Source organism: Erinaceus europaeus, chromosome 1 (genome assembly GCF_950295315.1).
Source record: "Erinaceus europaeus chromosome 1, mEriEur2.1, whole genome shotgun sequence".
NCBI classification, from domain to species: Eukaryota; Metazoa; Chordata; class Mammalia; order Eulipotyphla; family Erinaceidae; genus Erinaceus; species Erinaceus europaeus.
Genome location: NC_080162.1, coordinates 187,130,802 through 187,149,892, shown reverse-complemented (window position 1 = coordinate 187,149,892; position 19,091 = coordinate 187,130,802). Strand labels below are relative to the sequence as shown.

The 19,091-nt window shown below is 37.5% G+C and overlaps 1 protein-coding gene across 3 annotated transcripts in view; it reads right to left on the bottom strand.

Moving 5' to 3' along the window:
- The window catches only part of MYBL1 (MYB proto-oncogene like 1), a 47,130-nt gene that overhangs the window by 11,269 nt on the left and 16,770 nt on the right, over positions 1-19,091 (bottom strand). For 2 of the 3 annotated variants that reach the window (XM_007527005.3, XM_007527011.3), the window contains exons 6-10: positions 17,902-18,076; positions 13,495-13,569; positions 9,489-9,593; positions 5,796-6,029; positions 2,975-3,343 (exon numbers count right to left, since the gene is read on the bottom strand). In XM_007527005.3, the coding sequence (XP_007527067.2) occupies positions 2,975-3,343; positions 5,796-6,029; positions 9,489-9,593; positions 13,495-13,569; positions 17,902-18,076 (958 nt within the window). The remainder of the gene's footprint in view (positions 1-2,974; positions 3,344-5,795; positions 6,030-9,488; positions 9,594-13,494; positions 13,570-17,901; positions 18,077-19,091) is intronic. The other variant, XM_016189892.2, reaches the window with a different exon arrangement.

The following is a 19,091-nucleotide window of genomic DNA, read 5'->3' as shown; positions in this document are numbered from 1 at the left end:
AATATTTATTATTTATTTATTCCCTTTTGTTGCCCTTATTGTTTTTTTATTGTTGTAGTTACTGTTATTCTTGATGTCGTTCATTGTTAGATAGGACAGAAAGAAATGGAGAGGGGAATGGAAGACAGAGAGGGGAAGAGAAAGATAGACACCTGCAGATCTGCTTCACTGCTCGTGAAGCGACTCCCCTGCAGTTGGGGAGCCGGAGGTCTAACCCGGATGCTTACGCCAGCACCTGCACTTTGCCATAGTGCAGTGGGTAAAGCACAGCTGGTGCTTAACCCACTGCGCTACTGCCCAACTCCCCAATGTGAATATTTTAAATTTAGAATAAAGCTTTACTTATAAGAAATAGCTGACAAATTATAGCCCAGAACTTTTGAGTAGCCAAAACTAATAATCATAAAATTCACTTTCCAAATGATACAATTTACCCATTATATCTTGCCTTTCATATAACTGTAGTATACTGATCTATTTGTGCAGCCACAGAAGCAGTGGCAGTGGGAAGTATACATTGCTTTAAGTGGAGTGAGTTCTAGCTGTCACTTCTGGCTCCTAATATTCAGCATGTTTAATCCCAAGACAAGTAGTCACACCCTATTAAAGCCCTGCAGTGATTTCAAAAGATGATATTTTATCATTTGGAACAAGCTGGGACAAAATGGACAGAACTGGAGGAGATCATGCTAAGTGAAATAAGCACAGAAACAAAAGGAAACTAATGGATGGTTTTATATGTGTAGAATACAGATAACTAAAGCAAATGTACAAAAAAAAAAACTCAGGCTATGCAAAAACAATGCTGGCTAACAGAGGGAAGGAGTAGGGCCACAAGAACTTTGTGGTTTTCTTAAATTATATTTATTATTGGACATGTAGAGTAAATTGAGGGGGGGAAGTAGAAGGAGAGAGACAGAAAGACACCTGCAACCCTGCTTCGCCACTCATGAAGCTTCCCCCCTGCAGGCAGGAACCAGGGACTTGAACCTGGGTCCTTTGGCACTATAATGTGAGCACTTAACCAGGTGCGCCACTGCCTGGCTCCCCACAAGAACTTTGTAGTGTGTTGTACATACATACATAGGTAGGAAACTATACCCCTGAAATGTTATAATTTTGTAAGACAATGTCAAACCAATAATATTTTTTTTAATCTGCAGTGATGTTCATGAAATCCAAGTTTGTCATGAGAGACAAAGTCCTTTGTAATTATGCCTCACAATCTCTCTCTCAAAATTTACACTTCAACAAAACTGCTAGCATGCAAAGTTCCAATAGAAAACTGCTAGTGTCTCCAAGCATGTTTCATCTTCCCCAGGATGCTTTGTAGACCTTTGGCCTGGTGCAGAGAATATACGGTTCACTGCAGGCTACGAAAATGCCATCCCCTGACGCACAGGCGACACAACTTTCAAGGAAACAGTGACTCTGCACTGTCAGATCCTGCTCATCTGCCCAGCATCAAAAGGTGCATCCACCCATATCATAGTATACTCCAACTTTATCTGACTATTAAAATTGCTGCTGCTTATTTTTTTTTTAAGAATTTATTTATTTATGAGAAAGATAGGAGGAGAGAAAGAACCAGACATCGCTCTGGTACATGTGCTGCTGGGGATTGAACTCAGGACCTCACGCTTGAGAGTCCAAAGCTTTATCCACTGCACCACCTCCCGGACCACAAAATTGCTTCTTCTCCTATGAAACTGTTTTTTTTTTTATTTAATTTTATTTTATTTTATTTATTTATTCCCTTTTGTTGCCCTTGTTGTTTTATTGTTGTAGTTATTATTGATGTCGTTGTTGTTGGATAGGACAGAGAGAAATGGAGGGAGGAGGGGAAGACAGAGAGGGGGAGAGAAAGACAGACACCTGCAAACCTGCTTCACCACCTGTGAAGGAACCTGCCTGCAGGTGGGGAACCGGGGGCTCGAACCGGGATCCTGACGCCGGTCCTTGAGCTTAGCGCCACCTGCGCTTAACCCGCTGCGCTACAGCCCGACTCCCCTCCTATGAAACTTTTAAATCAGGGTTTTAATTGTTATGCAAAGAGACTCTTATGCCTGAGGCTCTAAAACCCAGGTTCAATCCCCCCATACCACCATAAGCCAAAATTGGTCAGTGCTCTGGGTAAAAAAAAAAAAAAGAAACTTTTAAATCTTTATCAAGATATTTCCAGCAACACCAATTTCCTATCTTATCAACCATGACCTTGGACACAGATTGTTTGGCTTCTAGATTCATTCCACGTACCTCAAATCTTTTTGAAAGGAAATTAACTGAGATATAAGAAACGTGCTTAGTACATAGGCTAGAATAATGTTCATTACAAGGTATAAATTGACCTTATATAAATATCTGTTGCTCAGAGATAAAATTACAAGGCAGCCCATGACATCCCTGGAAAACTTTTCACACATAAAATTCTTAAAAAAAAAAAAATTACATATTAGATAGGGAGGGAGAGAGAACCAAAGGTACACTTTGGTTCCGACGGCACATGCAAAGCTGGACATCAAACTCGGGACCTCAGGCCTGAGAGTCCAGCACTATCTACTGTACCCCTACCATGCTGCACACATTCAATCTTACAGTATGCAGTGTTCTATTAATATACACTTGACGTATGCCAAATAGTTATTTAGAAAGTAGGACCTCTGCCTTCATCCTGTTACTAGCTAACTTGGGCTAAAACATTTTACCTTTCTGGGCTTATTTCCTGACAAGTTCTATAAAGAGGTGGAATTATTTATTTGTAACATCCTTACGAGTTCTAAAAAACGGTATGATAGTACAATGCAATTACTACACTTTCTGAGACACCTTATTTATAAGAGCTTAGCATTCTAGTGTATGCATTTTAATACCTTATTCATTTCTACATTTTAAAGTTATGAACTACTAGTAAGAACAGCAAGAATCTGAATTAATTAACTCATTAACATTTGGAGCAAAAAAATAACGCTACTACCTGTGAAGGAGAAAATGGTAGTGTTTTCACTGGTGTGTGCTTTAGTGCGGCATTACTTCCATCACTGAATGAACCGTCGTTAAGTTCACCGCCAGGAGACTGACCCACTCGTATTCTTTTCTTCTTTCTGAGGATGGTTGGTGGAGTGCTGAACTTGGCCACATTTGGGGACGTTAAAGAAATAGCCTCACTGTCTGAACCATTAGAACTGTTTTTTTTCCCTTCAAGTACAAGACTGACATTAAATTGGCATTCCATGGCTCCTTCATTGTGTTGAATTCGCATTAATTTAACTGGGGTGGACTTGACAGGAGACGCAACAGCATCAGAAAGATCAAAACTGGTAACATCACTCCATGCTACAGGATCCTGCAATAAATTCATTAAGTTAATACTATAATCTTGTTAAATATAAACATAGGATGACAGTAATAGTTAATTATTCATCTTTATGACTAAAAAGAGGTCTTTCCATGTTCATTTTTTTTTCTAAACAAGACCAGCTGAGAAAAGCAGATCTTGGTTTTACTACAACTTCAATTTAAAACATCCTAAAATAATTAATTCGTCTAATTCAGTAGCTAAAGCTGATCACCAAAGTATTTTAAAGAATAAATTATTTTAAGTAATTATCAAAGAGTACAATTCTTTATAAAGCCTCATACTACTGCATAACTTTAAAATATGGTCACATTCTACATAAACATTCAGTAATATGTATGAAGCATCTTCAAAATGATCACACATTGTGATCCAGAAGATGAATTAATCTCAGGACATAGCCATGACTTTGCACAAAGCTTTAATATAGTATATTCTAGAATTTAAATACTGGAAAACTGGACACCACCTAAATGACCAGTAACAGTTGTACATTGGGCAAATAAATTTTGCTATAATCATATGATAGAATACTATGAAGTCATTAAAAATCCAGGTTTAACAGGTTGGGGGTAGTATGCCCAGTAAAAAGCATGTCACCATGAAGGAGAGTTCAAACCCCCAGCCCCCACTTGCAGGGAGTGGGGAGCTTAATGAGCAGAGGCGCAGTGCTGCAGGTGTCTATCTCTTCCTCCCCTCTCCTGATTTCTATTTTTATTAGAGAGAAAAAAAAAAGATTTGAAAAGCATTTAGAAAAAGAAGACGTGGGGAGTCGGGCTGTAGCGCAGCAGGTTTAGCGCAGGTGGCGCAAAGCACAAGGATCGGCATAAAGATCCCGGTTCGAACCCCGGCTCCCCACCTGCAGGGGAGTCGCTTCACAGGTGGTGAAACAGGTCTGCAGGTGTCTATCTTTCTCTCCTCCTCTCTGTCTTCCCCTCCTCTCTCCATTTCTCTCTGTCCTATCCAACAACGACAACAACAATAATAACTACAACAATAAAACAACAAGGGCAACAAAAGGGAATAAATAAATAAAATAAATATTAAAAAAAAAAGAAAAAGAAGACGTGCTCATGATTTAATGTGGAAACGTTACTCACCACCAACATAACACATAAGTGTATGTTTGGTTTATTCACTATACACATATATGTGTGATTTTTATGTGTAGACCTGAGCCATTATGACAATAATGGTTGTGTTTCCCTTCCTTCCTTCCTTCCTTCCTTCCTTCCTTCCTCCCTCCCTCCCTTCCTTCCTTCCTTCATCTCTCTTTATTTCTCTTTCTTTCTTCCCCTTCTTTCTTTCCTTTCTTTCTTTCCCTCTTTTATTTGATAAGACAGAAATTGAGAGGGGAGGGGAGAGGGCCTGAAAGAAAATATATTAAATTATTAACTCTGGGTTTATGAAGGATTTTAGTTTTCTTCTTTATAGTTTTATCTAGCTTTCAATTTGTGTAATAAAAAATGGATTGTTGGAGAGCCAGGCAGTATAGTGCAGGGGGTTAAGTGCACATGGTTCGAGGACCAAGGACCAAGTAAGGAACCTGGTTCAAGCCCCCAGCTTCCCACCTTCAGGGGGTCACTTCACAGGCGGTGAAGCAGGTCTGCAGGTGTCTCTTTCTCTCCCCCTCTCTGTCTTCCCCTCCTCTCTTGATTTCTCTCTGTCCTATCCAACAGCAATAACAGTAACAACAACAAGGGCAACAAAAGTGGAAAAAAAATGGCCTCCCAGAGCAATGGATTCATAGCACAGGCACTGAGCTCCAATGATAACCCTGAAGGCAAAAAAAAAAAAAAAAGATGGTTGTAGCTAAAGTAATTGACTTAAGTTGGTAGAGGACAGGAATTGTATGCTTGAGGCTCCCAGTTCAATCCCCTGAAACACAAGTGCTAGAGAGGTACTCTGATTTCTTTATCTCTCTAATTTGAAACTGATACTTAGAAAATAAATCTTAAATGAACTGCTGGGGCTCAGTGCCAGCACTACAAATCCACCATTCCCTGTGGCCATTTCCCCCCCCCCTTTTTTTTTCTTTCTATTTTATTTGATAGGACAGAGATAAATTGAAAGAGAAAGGGGAGGGGGGAGACAGAAAGGGAGAGAGAAAGACAACTGCAGACATACTTCACCACTCCTGAAGCATCCCCTCTGCAGATGGGGAGTGGGGTCTCTAACCTGGGTCCTCGTGCATGGTGATGTGTGTGCTCAACTGGGTGCACCACTGCCCAACCCTCTAAAAATTCTATACAAAGTACTTACTTGAGGAAGATTTTTTTTTTAATATTGCTAGACATCGCAGAAAAAGCACCAGAACAAAATTAAGCATGATACACAAAGTGATACTTAACTATGAAACTGGCCAGTACCCACTGAGTTTCTGAATATGAAAACATGTCACTAAAATTGAGTATTTTATAATCTCACAATTCAGACTTACAGATTCAATAAGTTCTAAAGTCTCTGCAAATTCTGGGATGGTCTGTAGAGAGGACAGCACAGCATTTGCCTCTACAGTCAGGAACTTTGTGGGTGAGTTCTGCTGAGCAGACACAGTCTGATTTTCATCCATACTGTAAAACTCACTAGTGTGCTCCTCGAAGCTATTGAGAGTGTTAGACATACTGTCATCCATGAGGAAACTACCAGACCAGCTAGAAAAACTTCCAGGCTGCTAAAAGTACAAGAAGAAATTGAATATCACTTAGCATTCTCAACTTAAAACATCAGTTTGGATATTAAATAGAAGTTTGTTTCTAGAACATACTTCACAAAAAAAAAAGTAAGTAGCAGCACATATACAACCTTTACAAAATCAGTTCAAGTTCTTTTTCATTCAACCTCATGGTGTTGACAATTTTTCCCCCAATTTGATTGGATTTTTTAGAAACTCTATAAAATCATGGTGAGATAAAGGAAATGTGAACATACAACAGAGTGTACGTTCCTAAAATTCTGTAACCTGGTCTCTTTCAAAGTTCAGCTCCAACCCCTACATTTTCTTTTCTTTTAATTGTCACAGAGTTATCACTGGGGAAAACCAGCAATACAAATTCACTGCTCCTGGTGGCCATTTTCTGCTCTTTTTTTTTCCCCTTATTTTTATTAATAGGACTGATAGAAATTGAAAGGGAAGGGGCGGTAGAGAGGGAGAGTGAAAGAAAGACACCTACAGACCCTATTCATGGCTTGTGAAGCATCCCCCACTCCATGCACAGGGTGAGAAGCTCCAACCCAAGTCCTTGTTTCTTTTCTTTGTCTCCATTATAAAGTAAATTCTCTCAAGTTAAGAAGTATCTCATTTTTCTTTATCTCAGAAGAGATGACTACTGGATATTTTACTTACCATCTGAGCCTAACTTCCTAATGTCTCATACTAAAAAACAACAGACTTTGGAGTCATGATTCAAAGACAATATAGAGTTTGAAAATTATGCTGGGCATTATTATTTGTTTTGTTTTACCAAAGCACTGCTCAGCTCTGGCTCATAGTACAGGGGACTGAATCTGGGACTTTGGAGGCTCAGGCATCAAAATCTTTTTGCATAATATGCTATCTCCTCCACCTGAAAATTATGAAGAGAGTAAATATAAGAGTTCTAATCACAAGGAACATTTTCTCCCTCTCTCTTTCTTGCGTATTTGAGATGACAGGTGATAACTAAGTTGATTGTGGTAATCAATCTACAATATATGTATATCAAATTAGTATGCTGTCTACTTTAAAGTTATACAATGTTACATGTCAATCATATCTCAATAAAACTAGAGGTAGATAAATACTGGGTTGTGGTATAGTCATGACACATTTTTGCATAGAAAAATATGAGCGGGGAGACAGCAACATAGTTTTGTAAAAAGCATCTCATGCCTGAAGTTCCAAAGTCCCAGGTTCAATCCCCTGCACCACCATAAGCCAGAGATGACAGTGCTCTGGGAAGAGGAAAAAAAGGGAAAGAAAAGAAAAACAAAAACAATTACTTCAAAAAAAGAAAATTACTTCAGTGGTCCGGGAGGTGGCATAGTGGATAAAGCACTAGACTCTCAAGCATGAAGTCTTGAGTTCAATCCCTGGCAGCGCATGTACCAGAGTGACGTCTGGTTCTCTCTCTCTCTCTCCTCCTATCTTTCTCATTAATAAATAAATAAAATCTTTAAAAAAATAAAATTATTTCATATATTTTGCAACAACCCAATCGTATATAAAGTATATAACATAGTCCAACATAATTTTCTTCTTTTTTTTTTAAAGTATTTTATTTTTTAATGTTTGACAGAGATACAGAGAGAGAAAGACACAGAGAGAAACACCAGAGCACTGCACAGCTCTGGCTTATGGTGGTGCAGAGGACTGAACCTGGGACTTTGGAGCCTCAGGCATGAGAGTCTCTTTGCATAACCATTATGCTATCTACCCCTACCCCCAACATAATTTTCTTAAGTGATGAAAATGTTCTAAGTCTGAAGTTGTTCAATATGGAAGACATTACATTGAAGAGCCAAAGTATTACCATTGCAAGCAGGTAAATTTAATTTGACTTAAAACTAAATGTGGGGTCAAGGAAATAGCATAGTGGTTATACAAAAGACTTTCATGACTGAGGTTCCAAGGTCCCAGGTTTAATCCCCAGCACCACCTTTTAAGCCAGCGCTAAGCCATGTTCTGGTTTAAAAAAAAAAAAAAAAAATTAATGTAGCTAGTCAGAAAGCATATTGCCCAGGGTGCCCATAGGAAGCATTCCATAAACAGTACCTATTGCTATTGGAAATAAAAATTGTCAGAATGTGTTAAAGAATCATAAGAAAAAAAAAATGCTGTTTTAAGATAGGTAAGATGAAATTTTGTTTACATTGTTGAAAAGCAAGATTAACCTGTTTGTGAGTTTCCTAGAAATGAAAGAAATTAAAGGAACCTTATTTTATTAGTATAGCCACCTTCAACAAACTACCCATTTCACAGAATTTAAGGATGCCAAAAATACATATAAAATGTTTATGATAGAACATAAAGAATACTCAGTAGTTGTTATTATCACATAATTGCCAGGGATACATCTCTCTAGAATCTAGAAACTGGAATCTTCAATCCTATTCAACTTGGTCTTTATTTTTAGATTGCCAAGTTCTAAGAAAAATGATAATGTTCTCCACTGTAATGCAAAATGTCAATTCTCTAACTAGTTATATGCTGTGGATTGAACCTGAGGCCTCACAACCTCAGGCAGGAAATTCTTTTACATAACCATTATGCTGTCTTCCCAGCCCCCAAATCTCTGACAAAAGGTTTAACTTGGTAACCAAAACATAATATCCATAGAAAAAAAATTTTAAGACTATTTACTTATTAGACAGGTAGGAGGGAAGAAAGAACCAGACATCACTCGGATACACGTGCTCCTGAAGACCAAACTCAAGACCTCATGCTTGACAGTCTAATGCTTTATCTACTGCACCACCTCCCTGACCACATACAAATTTCTTTAGTGTAACAACAACAATAAAAAGAAACAACAAGAGCAACAAAAGGGGAAAAAAAATAAATAATAAAAACATTCCCAAAAAAGTTTTAAAAAATTTCTTTAGTGAACTAAACTCTTAATGTTCCATTTCACCACATTTTAATACTACTACCCTTTATAATTTACTGTTAGTACTATAAGTATAATGGAAAAATTACAGAGAAAATAAAAGTAATTTGGGGACACATAAATCCCTACACATAAATCCCTAGTAACTTATTTATTTTTCAAGTTTTCTTTTGTATATTAAAGTCATTACCAGATGGAATGTTTAAAATAAAACCAAAGCCTAATCTAAAACACACAATTTTTTTTAGAATTATGTACACAGAAGATTATACCTTAAGTCCACTGGACATTTATGACTCAGGAAACAAAATAATACAGAACACTGTAAAATGTGGTCAAAGAGATACAGCACAGAATCTGTCAACCTCAAATATGCAAAGGAGAAAAAAAGCTATATTTAGTTCATATTAAAATCTGAGTCATACCAAATATGCTGAATGTTTCCTCTTGTTGACATGTGAAAGCCAATGTTGACATAAAATACTGGTATAAAAGTATAGGTAGCATATAAAGGATTTTAGCAATAAGATCTAAACATTTCTTACTGATGGAACTCGCTTTCTTCTAACTTCATTCTCAGCTGACATTAGAAGCAGTTCAAGTTCCTTTATTTTTTTTTCCTTCTCAGGATCTTCATCAACAAATGGTTGCTGAAATACGTTAAATGAAACACAAAAGTAGATTACTTTTATAGTTGCTTTATTATGATCAGTGTTTCAATTTTTATTTTCTTTTAGGCAACAGAAAATATTTTTTCTTTAATAAAGCTTAATACTGCTAAATCCCAAGTATGCAACATTACAGTCTCTGTTATCTAAATAGATAACTGGTAGATATTTTCAATTGAATAGAAAACATTTTGAAAATTCAAATTCATAAGAAACTTAGATTGAATCATCTATATCAGTTTGCAAATTTAAGTTCACCTCACACAAAGTTTAAGTCCTAAAGTACTTATTTATATGTTTACTGAAAGAGTATTGCTTTATATATGTTTGTCCTATGGGCAAAGTTTCACACCTCCCCAGAGTAAGTACTAGTATCCCTTCTCTACCACCAAAATGTCATCTCCCTCTATAGCAGGGTACTGGGCTCCTCTCCCTTCTCAATGACCTCAGATTTGCAGACATAAGTTGAGTAAGGTTTTATGTATTTCAGCCTGTCTGTTCCCTTGTCTTCCTTCTGATTTGTTTCACTTAACACAACCCCCTTTAGTTCTATCTGCATTGTGGCAAAAGTCAAGATTTCATCTTTTGTTAAAACTGAGTACCATTCCATAGTATAAACATACCACAACTTCCTTGTCTGTCACTGGGTAGTTAGTTCGGTTGCTTCTAAATCTTAGCTATAGTAAACAGCACTGCAATGAACGTGAGAGTGCATATATCTTTTTAGTGTTTTGTGTTCCTTGGATAGATATTCAAGAGAGGAATTGCTAGACCTAATGGCAAGTTGTTTTTGTTGTTGTTTCTTTTTTCCTTCTTTTTCTTTTTTTTTAAGAAATCTGCATACTGTCTTCTATAGAGGCTGAACCAGTTAATATTCTCACCAAAATCCTGTAAATCTCCTTTCTCGCCACATTATCCTTGCCAGCATCTATTACTTGAAGACTTTTTTTTTTTCATTCTTCTTATTTTAGATACAGAGACAGTGAGGGGAAGAGATATCAAAACACTGAAGTCAGTGGAGTTCTCCCTGGTGCCCTTAGTGTTCCCAGGTGATGCCATGGCTCCAACCAGAGGTTTTGTGCATGGGTGCATGGAAAGGTTATCTTTTTTTTTTTTTTTGTAATGTCCTTGTCAGCTCTGGGTACTAGAGTGATGTTGACTTCATAGAAGGTATATGGATAAATCTCCTTTTCTCTATACTTTGGCAAAGCTAAAGGAGACAAAAGTGTCAGGTCATCTCTGAAAGTTGGGTAGAACTCATTGGTAGAATCATCTGGACCTGGTTTTACTTTTCAAGACGACTTTTTTTTACTATTTATTTTTATTGTTTATCCCCTTTTGTTGCCCTTGTTGTTTTATTGTTGTAGTTATTACTGATGTCATTGTTCTTGGATAGGTCAGACAGAAATGGAGAGAGGAGGGAAAGACAGAGAGGGGAGAGAAAGATAGATACCTGTAGACCTGCTTCACCGCCTGTGAAGCGACTCCCCTGCAGGTGGGGAGCCGGGGCTCCAACCTGGATCCTTACGCCAGTCCATGCGCTTTACGCCACGTGTGCTTAACATGCTGCGCTACCGCCCGACTCCCTAAGACTTTTTTTTTAATGGCCAAACTATTTTAATTCTTTTAAAGTCGTTTATGTAGAAGTATTATCTTAGGGAGTCGGGCGGTAGCGCAGCGGGTTAAGCACAGGTGGCGCAAAGCACAAGGACCGGCATAAGGATCCCGGTTCGAACCCCGGCTCCCCACCTGCAGGGGAGTCGCTTCACAGGCGGTGAAGCAGGTCTGCAGGTGTCTATCTTTCTCTCCTCCTCTGTGTCTTCCCCTCCTCTCTCCATTTCTCTCTGTCCTATCCAACAACAATAACGACAACAATAAAACAAGGGCAACAAAAGGGAATAAATAAATAAAATATTAAAAAAATAGAAATAAGAAGTATTATCTTAAATAACAGACAATCTTGCACATTTAGATGGTAATCCAGATAGATTACTCACATTACAAATTAATACATATTATCATTAAATTATTAAAGTAGCCTTCACATTGGTTGGTAAATAGTTGATACTTCGAGCTTTCCTAAATTGCTTGCTCACAAGGTTTCCCAGACTATTCCTAAAGGATGTCATTGATGAGACTTCGCCACTAACGGCCTTTTTTTTTTTTTTCCCCAGACAGGAAGAGTAAGAGACATCACTGCACCTAAGTTTCTCTCAGTACTGTATCACTCCTATGCAGTACACCAGGGGCTCAAACCTGGACCTCATGAATGGCAAAGCAGGTGCCCGTCCAGGTGAGCTACCCTGCCTGCCACCCCCTTCATTTATTTTTAAAAAGTGTGGTAATCTACCTCAAAAAAAAAAAAAAAAGAATTCTTCAGCCCAGCACATGGTGCAAAGAGCAAGGACCGGCTTAAGGATCCCAGCTGGATCCCGGTTCTAGCCCCTGGCCCCCACCTGCAGGGGAGTCGCTTCATAGGTGGTGAAGCAGGTCTACAGGTGTCTGTCTTTCTCTCCACCTCCCTGTCTTCCCCTCCTCTCTCCATGTCTCTCTGTCCTGTCCAACAACAACGACATCAATAACTACAACAATAAAACAACAAGGGCAACAAAAGGGAATAAATAAATATTAAGAAAAACACACACACACACACACACAAAAAGAAATTGGAAACAGTCAACTTTGTTGTGATTTACTAAGCATAAGAATCTGAAGAAGTTCTGTATAGGTTAATTTTCCAGTGGGAATATAAGAAATGAGAGGTGAAAGGGGTTGGGAAAGGGCACATTCTGACTGGAGTGGGGCAATGGCTATGGGGCACTAGCTTGTGCATTCAATTGCTTAATTGTCTGTCCTTTGGGAAACTATTACTTTTTCGCCCACCACCTTACATTTTTTTGCTTAATATTTTTTAATTTATTTATTGCAGAGAAATTAAGAGGGGAGGGGAAGATAGAGAAGAGAAGAGAAAGAGATACCAGCAGCTCTTCATGGTTTGTGAAGCTGCCCTCCCTCCTTGAAATTGGGGGCTGGGGTGTCAAATTAGGGTCCTTAAACATTTATACCACCTGCACTTGCTCAACTGAGTGTACCACCACGACTCCCCCACCCATCTTAAATTCTGACAGGTTCCTTTTCCCTCCTCCTTCCAAATTTCCAGGAAAAGCCATTTTATCTTTTTGATTATTGGATCAATTTCCTGACCAGTTATCAATCTTCGTGGGCTTTCTATTTCTTTGTTCCTTTATTAGTCTCTTATGATTCTTTGTGAATATGTATATAGTATCGGCTTTAATTACTCTTTCATTTCTGATCTGGCTTATTAGTGCTACTCATCTCTCTCTGTCTTTCTTTTATCTTACAAAAGATGTATCAAGTATGTCTTACTTTATTGAAATTTAATACATATATTCCATCCAATTTAGAAAAACATGTTCACTCATAACCTGAATACTTAAAGTTGGTTTTAAAAATAAGGAAAGAAGAATTAAAGGACCATCCTACTGGTATTCTCAAACACTGTATATTCATACAGTTCATACACCTCAAATATATTTACAAATTTTCTCTATGAGAGATGGGAGACCGCACAGTTATGCAAAAAACTTACATGCCTGAGGCTCAGAGGTCCCAGGTTCAACCCAGAGCACCACTATAAGCCAGAGCTGAGAAGTGCTCTGGTCTTTCTCTATATATCTTTCTCTCTGAATCTCTCTCTTATTAAAATAAAATAGTAAAAAAAATTCTCTTTGAATATTATTACACTCAAAATAAACAGGAAAGATAATCGTTTTTGTCCTAGTCTTATAGACAGAAAAACACTATTAGACTTTTCAAAAACATTTCCACTTTATGAAGGGAGGATGTCCAAATAAATGGTTACCTGAATAAAGGCAGAAGAAGTCTGAATATGTTCTACACAATTGCCTTCAGCTGACACATACTGATAGCCTGGTATCTAGAAAATAATTAAAACATTAATATTGTACATGTAAATAAATGCATACATATATATCTATACTCTGAAAGCACAAACCTCTTGACAAAGTATCAATATGAAAAAAATCATGAAGTATCTGTTAACTTTGAAAATTGTAGGTATCTACAACAGTTTATCTTATAACTAGATCTGCATTCTTACCCTCTACTAATAAAACGTCCGAACACTTATGAAAGGTGTATTATCTCTTATAAGCGCTCTGAGAATTTTTGTGGGTGAGATTTACCAATCAGCAATTATCTACAATACCTATTCCCAATTTTTTTTTTAATTTACTATTTGCTTAATCTGCTAATCAGATTGTCCTAGAGAAGACAAAAAAAAAAAAAAAGTACGTTCTTCTCAGAGGAAAAGGGGTAATCCCTATGATTAAATATTCCCAAAGACAAAGACTAAGGCAGGTTTTTCAATTTCATATTTCCTACCACTATCAACACCACATGGCAATATCTTAATAGAAAGATATGAAAATAGAGACTATTACTAGTCTTAGAAAATAAACCACATCAAGTATGGATCGACCAGTCAACGCCCATGTTCAGCAGGGAAGCAATTACAGAAGCCAGACCTTCCACCTTCTGCAACCCACAATGACCCTGGATCCATGCTCCCAGAGGGATAGAGAATGGGAAAGCTATTGGGGAGGGGATGGGATATGGAGATTGGGTGGCGGGAATTGTGTGTACCCCCCCATCCTATGATTTTGTTAATATCTCCTTTCTTAAATAAGTAAATAAATAAATAAGAAAAGAAAAAGACAAAATGGGGGAAAAAATAAAAATAAACCAGATCAATTCATGTACTTCTCAGCATTTTGATACAAGTTAAAAGTTATTTTGCTGCCCCCCACATCTATGGACATATAATTTTTGACAAAGGGGCTCAGACTATTACATGGGGAAAGCAGAGTCTCTTCAACAAATGGTGTTGGAAACAATGGCTTGAAACATGCAGAAGAATGAAACTGAACCACTGTATTTCACCAAATACAAAAGTAAATTCCAAGTGGATCAAGGACTTGGGATGTTAGACCACAAACTACCAGATACTTAGAGGAAAATATTGGCAGAACTCTTTTCCGCATAAATTTCAAAGACATCTTCAATGAAACGAATCCAATTACAAAGAAGACTAAGGCAAGTATAAACCTATGGGACTACATCAAATTAAAAGCTTCTTCATAGCAAAAGAAACCACTACCCAAACCAAGAGACCCTTCACAGAATGGGAGAAGATCTTTACACGCCATACATCAGACAAGAGGTTAATAACCAACTTATATAAAGAGCTTGCCAAACTCAACAACAACACAACAAATAACCCTATCCAATAGTAGGGGGAGGACATGGACAGAATATTCACCACAGAAGAGATCCAAAAGGCTGAAAAACACATGAAAAAATGTTCCAAGTCTCTGATTGTCAGAGAAATGCAAATAAAGACAACAATGAGATATCACTTCACTCCTGTGAGAATGTCATACAATAGAAAAGGTAACAGCAGCAAATGCTGGAGAAGGTGTGGGGACAAAGGAACCCTCCTACACCGCTGGTGGGAATGTAAAAATAAAAAATAAAAAAAAAGTTATTTTGCTTCTTGCAGTAAGAATTTTGAAGTTTTATCCAAATTTATTGTTCAATAATGGAAATAATACAAGGAGAAATATTTTTACACCTTAAAAACCTAACAATATAAATACAAAATTATCTGTCCTCCATAATAGCTAACCTAAATCACAATTTACTAGTCATTATACATTAAATTCTAACACACAAAACTTGACTAGTATAACTTGTCACTCAACTTGGTAACTCCACTACATTAGAAATTTATCTTTCAGGGAGTCGGGCAGTGGCGCAGCGGGTTAAGAGCATGTGGCGCAAAGCACAAGGAACAGCAGAAGGATCCAGGTTCAAGCCTCCGGCTCCCCACCTGTCGCTTCACAGGCGGTGAAGCAGATCTACAGGTGTCTAGCTATATCTCCTCCCTCTGTCTTCCCCTCCTCTCTCCATTTCTCTCTGTCCTATCCAACAACAACATCAGTAACAATAACAGTAAGAACTACAACAATAAAAGAACAAGGGCAACAAAAGGGAATAAATAAATAAATATTTTTTAAAAAGAAAGAAATATATCTTTCGGTGCAGGCACTGAGCCCCAGTGATAACCCTGGAGGCAAAAAAAACAAAATTTATCTTTCTCAATTCTTTCACTAAAATATAAAATAGCAATAAATTCAATCCATTTTAAGTTAAAATCAGAAAAATCTTTTCAGAACTATAATCTTTTAAAAATTTTTCCCTTTTGTTGCCCTTATTGTTTTTATTATTGTTATTAAAGTCATCATTGTTGAATAAGACAGAAATGGAGAGAGGAGGGGAAGACAGAGAGGGGAAAGAAAGATAGACACCTGCACCTGCTTCACCTCCTGTGAAGCGACTCCCTGGCAGGTGGGGAGCCGGGGGCTCAAACTGGGATCCTTAGGCCAGACCTTGCGCTTGGCACCACTTGCACTTAACCTGCTGCGCTACTGCCTGACTCCCCTTTTAAATTTAATTTAATTTTATTTATTTATTAATGAGAAAGATAGGAGAAAGAACCAGACATCACTCTAGTACATGTGCTGCCAGGGATTGAACTCAGGACCTCATGCTTGAGAGTCCAGTGCCTTAGCCACTGCACCACCTCCCAGACCACCCTTTTTTTAATTTTTAAAAGGTAAGGAATTCTTAAAAGAAATAACCCTATCTTTTTCAATATATTTTGATTGAGACTACTAAACACTCTCTGTACCCTAAATAAATTTTTAAAACCACTTGCTTATTTATTTTGAATAGACACAAGGAGAAATTGAAAAGGGGGAGAGAGACACCTGCAGTACTGTTTCAGCACTTTTGAAGCTTCCCTCTGCAGGTGGGGACCCAGGTCTTGAACATGTGCACTCAACCAGGTGCGCTACTGCCTGGCCCTGCCCTAAATAATTTTTAAGATCATTTATTAGTTAAAAAATAAATCTAATAAGGGCAGGGTTAGATGGAATAATGGTTCTGAAAACAGACTCTCATGCCTGAGGCTCTGAAGTCCTGAAGTGCCAGGTTCAATCCCCCACACTACCATAAGCCAGAGCTAATCAGTGATCTGGTAAAAAATTAATTAATTAAAATATAATGATAATTTTTCCAAGATATTAGCAATTTTTTTTCAGTTTATGCTGCTGAAATCTAGGAATCCAAAGAAAATTACAAAGAAGAGGAAAATAAAAACCTTAAGGTTTATCAGCTCATAACTATACTACAGTCACATGTTCTCCAATTTGTAAATTAATGTAACATTACTTTAAGTGAACCTCTTAACGTTATGTCTAAAAAATCATATCCAGTTAATAGAATAAAGTCAAATCTGAGGAACACGAAGTAAACATTATTAACACCTAGCCAAAATTTATACTTTAAGAGGACGACCTAGTGGGGGTTGTGTTGTTATGTGAAAATGTTATGCAGGTACAAACTATTGTATTTTACTATCGACTGTAAACCATTAATCCCCCAATAAAGAATTAAAAAAAAAAAAGGTTCTAGCAGACCAATGTGAACAAAAGTGATTTGTGCTACATGCAGGTCAAGACTATCAATCAATCAATCAATCAATTTATTTATGCTCTAATAGATAATATTAAATCCTGTCATAAACCTTTATATTTTATAGGATAAGAACCAAGATTTACTCAGCATGAGAAATGGCATGACAGGCAGGTAGACAGGAAACTAAAACAAACCTTAAGACAACTCCTACACTAAATACACTGTAAGAAAAACTGAGCTTGCCCTACGAGTTCATCAAACTTTCTGAAAAAAACTAAAGACATTCATTCAACTGATTGGTATTAAGGGGAAAGCAAAAATTGAATCCCAAGAACCAATTATTTATCACACCTCCCAAAAATGATAGCTTAGATGATCTTTTACTATTTTCTCCTCTCAACTGTTTAACATAAACTTGCATCTTGGGGGCAAGAAATACTACAATTACATAAAGTATTTTAAAAGGAAACCACAGTAGATACTAACGTACAGATGATCATTAGCTTTCGATCATAATAAGTATTTCAGAATAAACAGATATATGAAGTTCACTACTGGTTTAACTTTAGTTGTGGCCTATTTACAGTTTGGAAATTTAAGTGTCTATTCCCCCTAACATATGCTGTACTTGTGCTATTAAGAAACCCACAATTTTCTATATAGCAACTAATGAAAAAAATTAAATAATAAAGAGATGAAAGATAAGTGCCTGAACAGGTATGTAAAACTGATTCTGGGTTTGCAAATGATCCATAGCTGCACAAGGTTTATGTTGGAGTTTAGTTGAAGACCGATCTGATTTTATTCCATCTTGTAAGTAGCCTTCCTGCTCCACTTTTCTTCGCATAGTAGAATTCCAATGATTTTTTATAGAATTGTCAGTCCTAAAAAAAATCAAAATGTATAGTTTTTTTAAAAGGGGGGCCTTCTACAAACTTCAGCATTGTGTATAAAGTGTACAAACTGCTTACAACAAATGTTTACAACTGATTTAATTAGATACTTTTTAAATTCAAAAATTAAACTGTATGTGGGCCTGTCAGTCATAATTCTAAACAATTCTATGGTAATAAATAAGACAAAGTCGCTGCTCTCGTGGAGCTAACATTTTAACTTGAAGTGTGGTGGCACAAGGAGGGAAGGGAGAACAGAAAACAAACAACAACAAAATCAGTGAGATTAACTGACTAAAGTGGGTATAAGGAAAGCGGGGAGAGTAATTTTAACTAGTTGATTCAGGAATGTCTCCAAGAAATAACAGTGAGGGAGTCGGGCAGTACTGCAGCAGGTTAAGCGCACGTGACATGAAGCACAAGGATCGAGTAAAGATCCCGGTTCGAGCCCCCAGCTCCCCACCTGCTGGGGAATCGCTTCACAAGTGGTAAAGCAGGTCAACAGGTGTCTCTCTTTCTCTCCCTTTCTGTCTTCCCCTCCTCTTCTCCATTTCTCTCTGTCCTATCCAACAACAATGGCATAAATAACAACAATAATAACTACAACAACAACAACAAAAGGCAGCAAGAGGAAAAATAAAGGAAAAAAATAACAGTGAAACTAGTCACACAGACAGGTACACTCTTATTATGAATTAAGTTACATCACAATTTTTTTTGTTTTTGCCACCATGGTGATTGCTGGGGATTGGTGTCTGCATGTTGACTCCAATACTCCCAGTGGCCATTTGCTTCTTCTTTCTTTTTATGACAGATATAGAAAAAAAGAGAGACACCTGTGCTCTACTGTTCATCAAGCTTGCCCCCTGCAGGTGGGGGCTTATACACTGTGTTCCCTGTGCATGGTGCTCTACCAAGTGCACCACTGCCTGGCCCCATGTCACAATAAATTAAGAATTTGATTTCTTAAAAATAAATAAATATGGAGTCTGGCGGTGGCACAGCA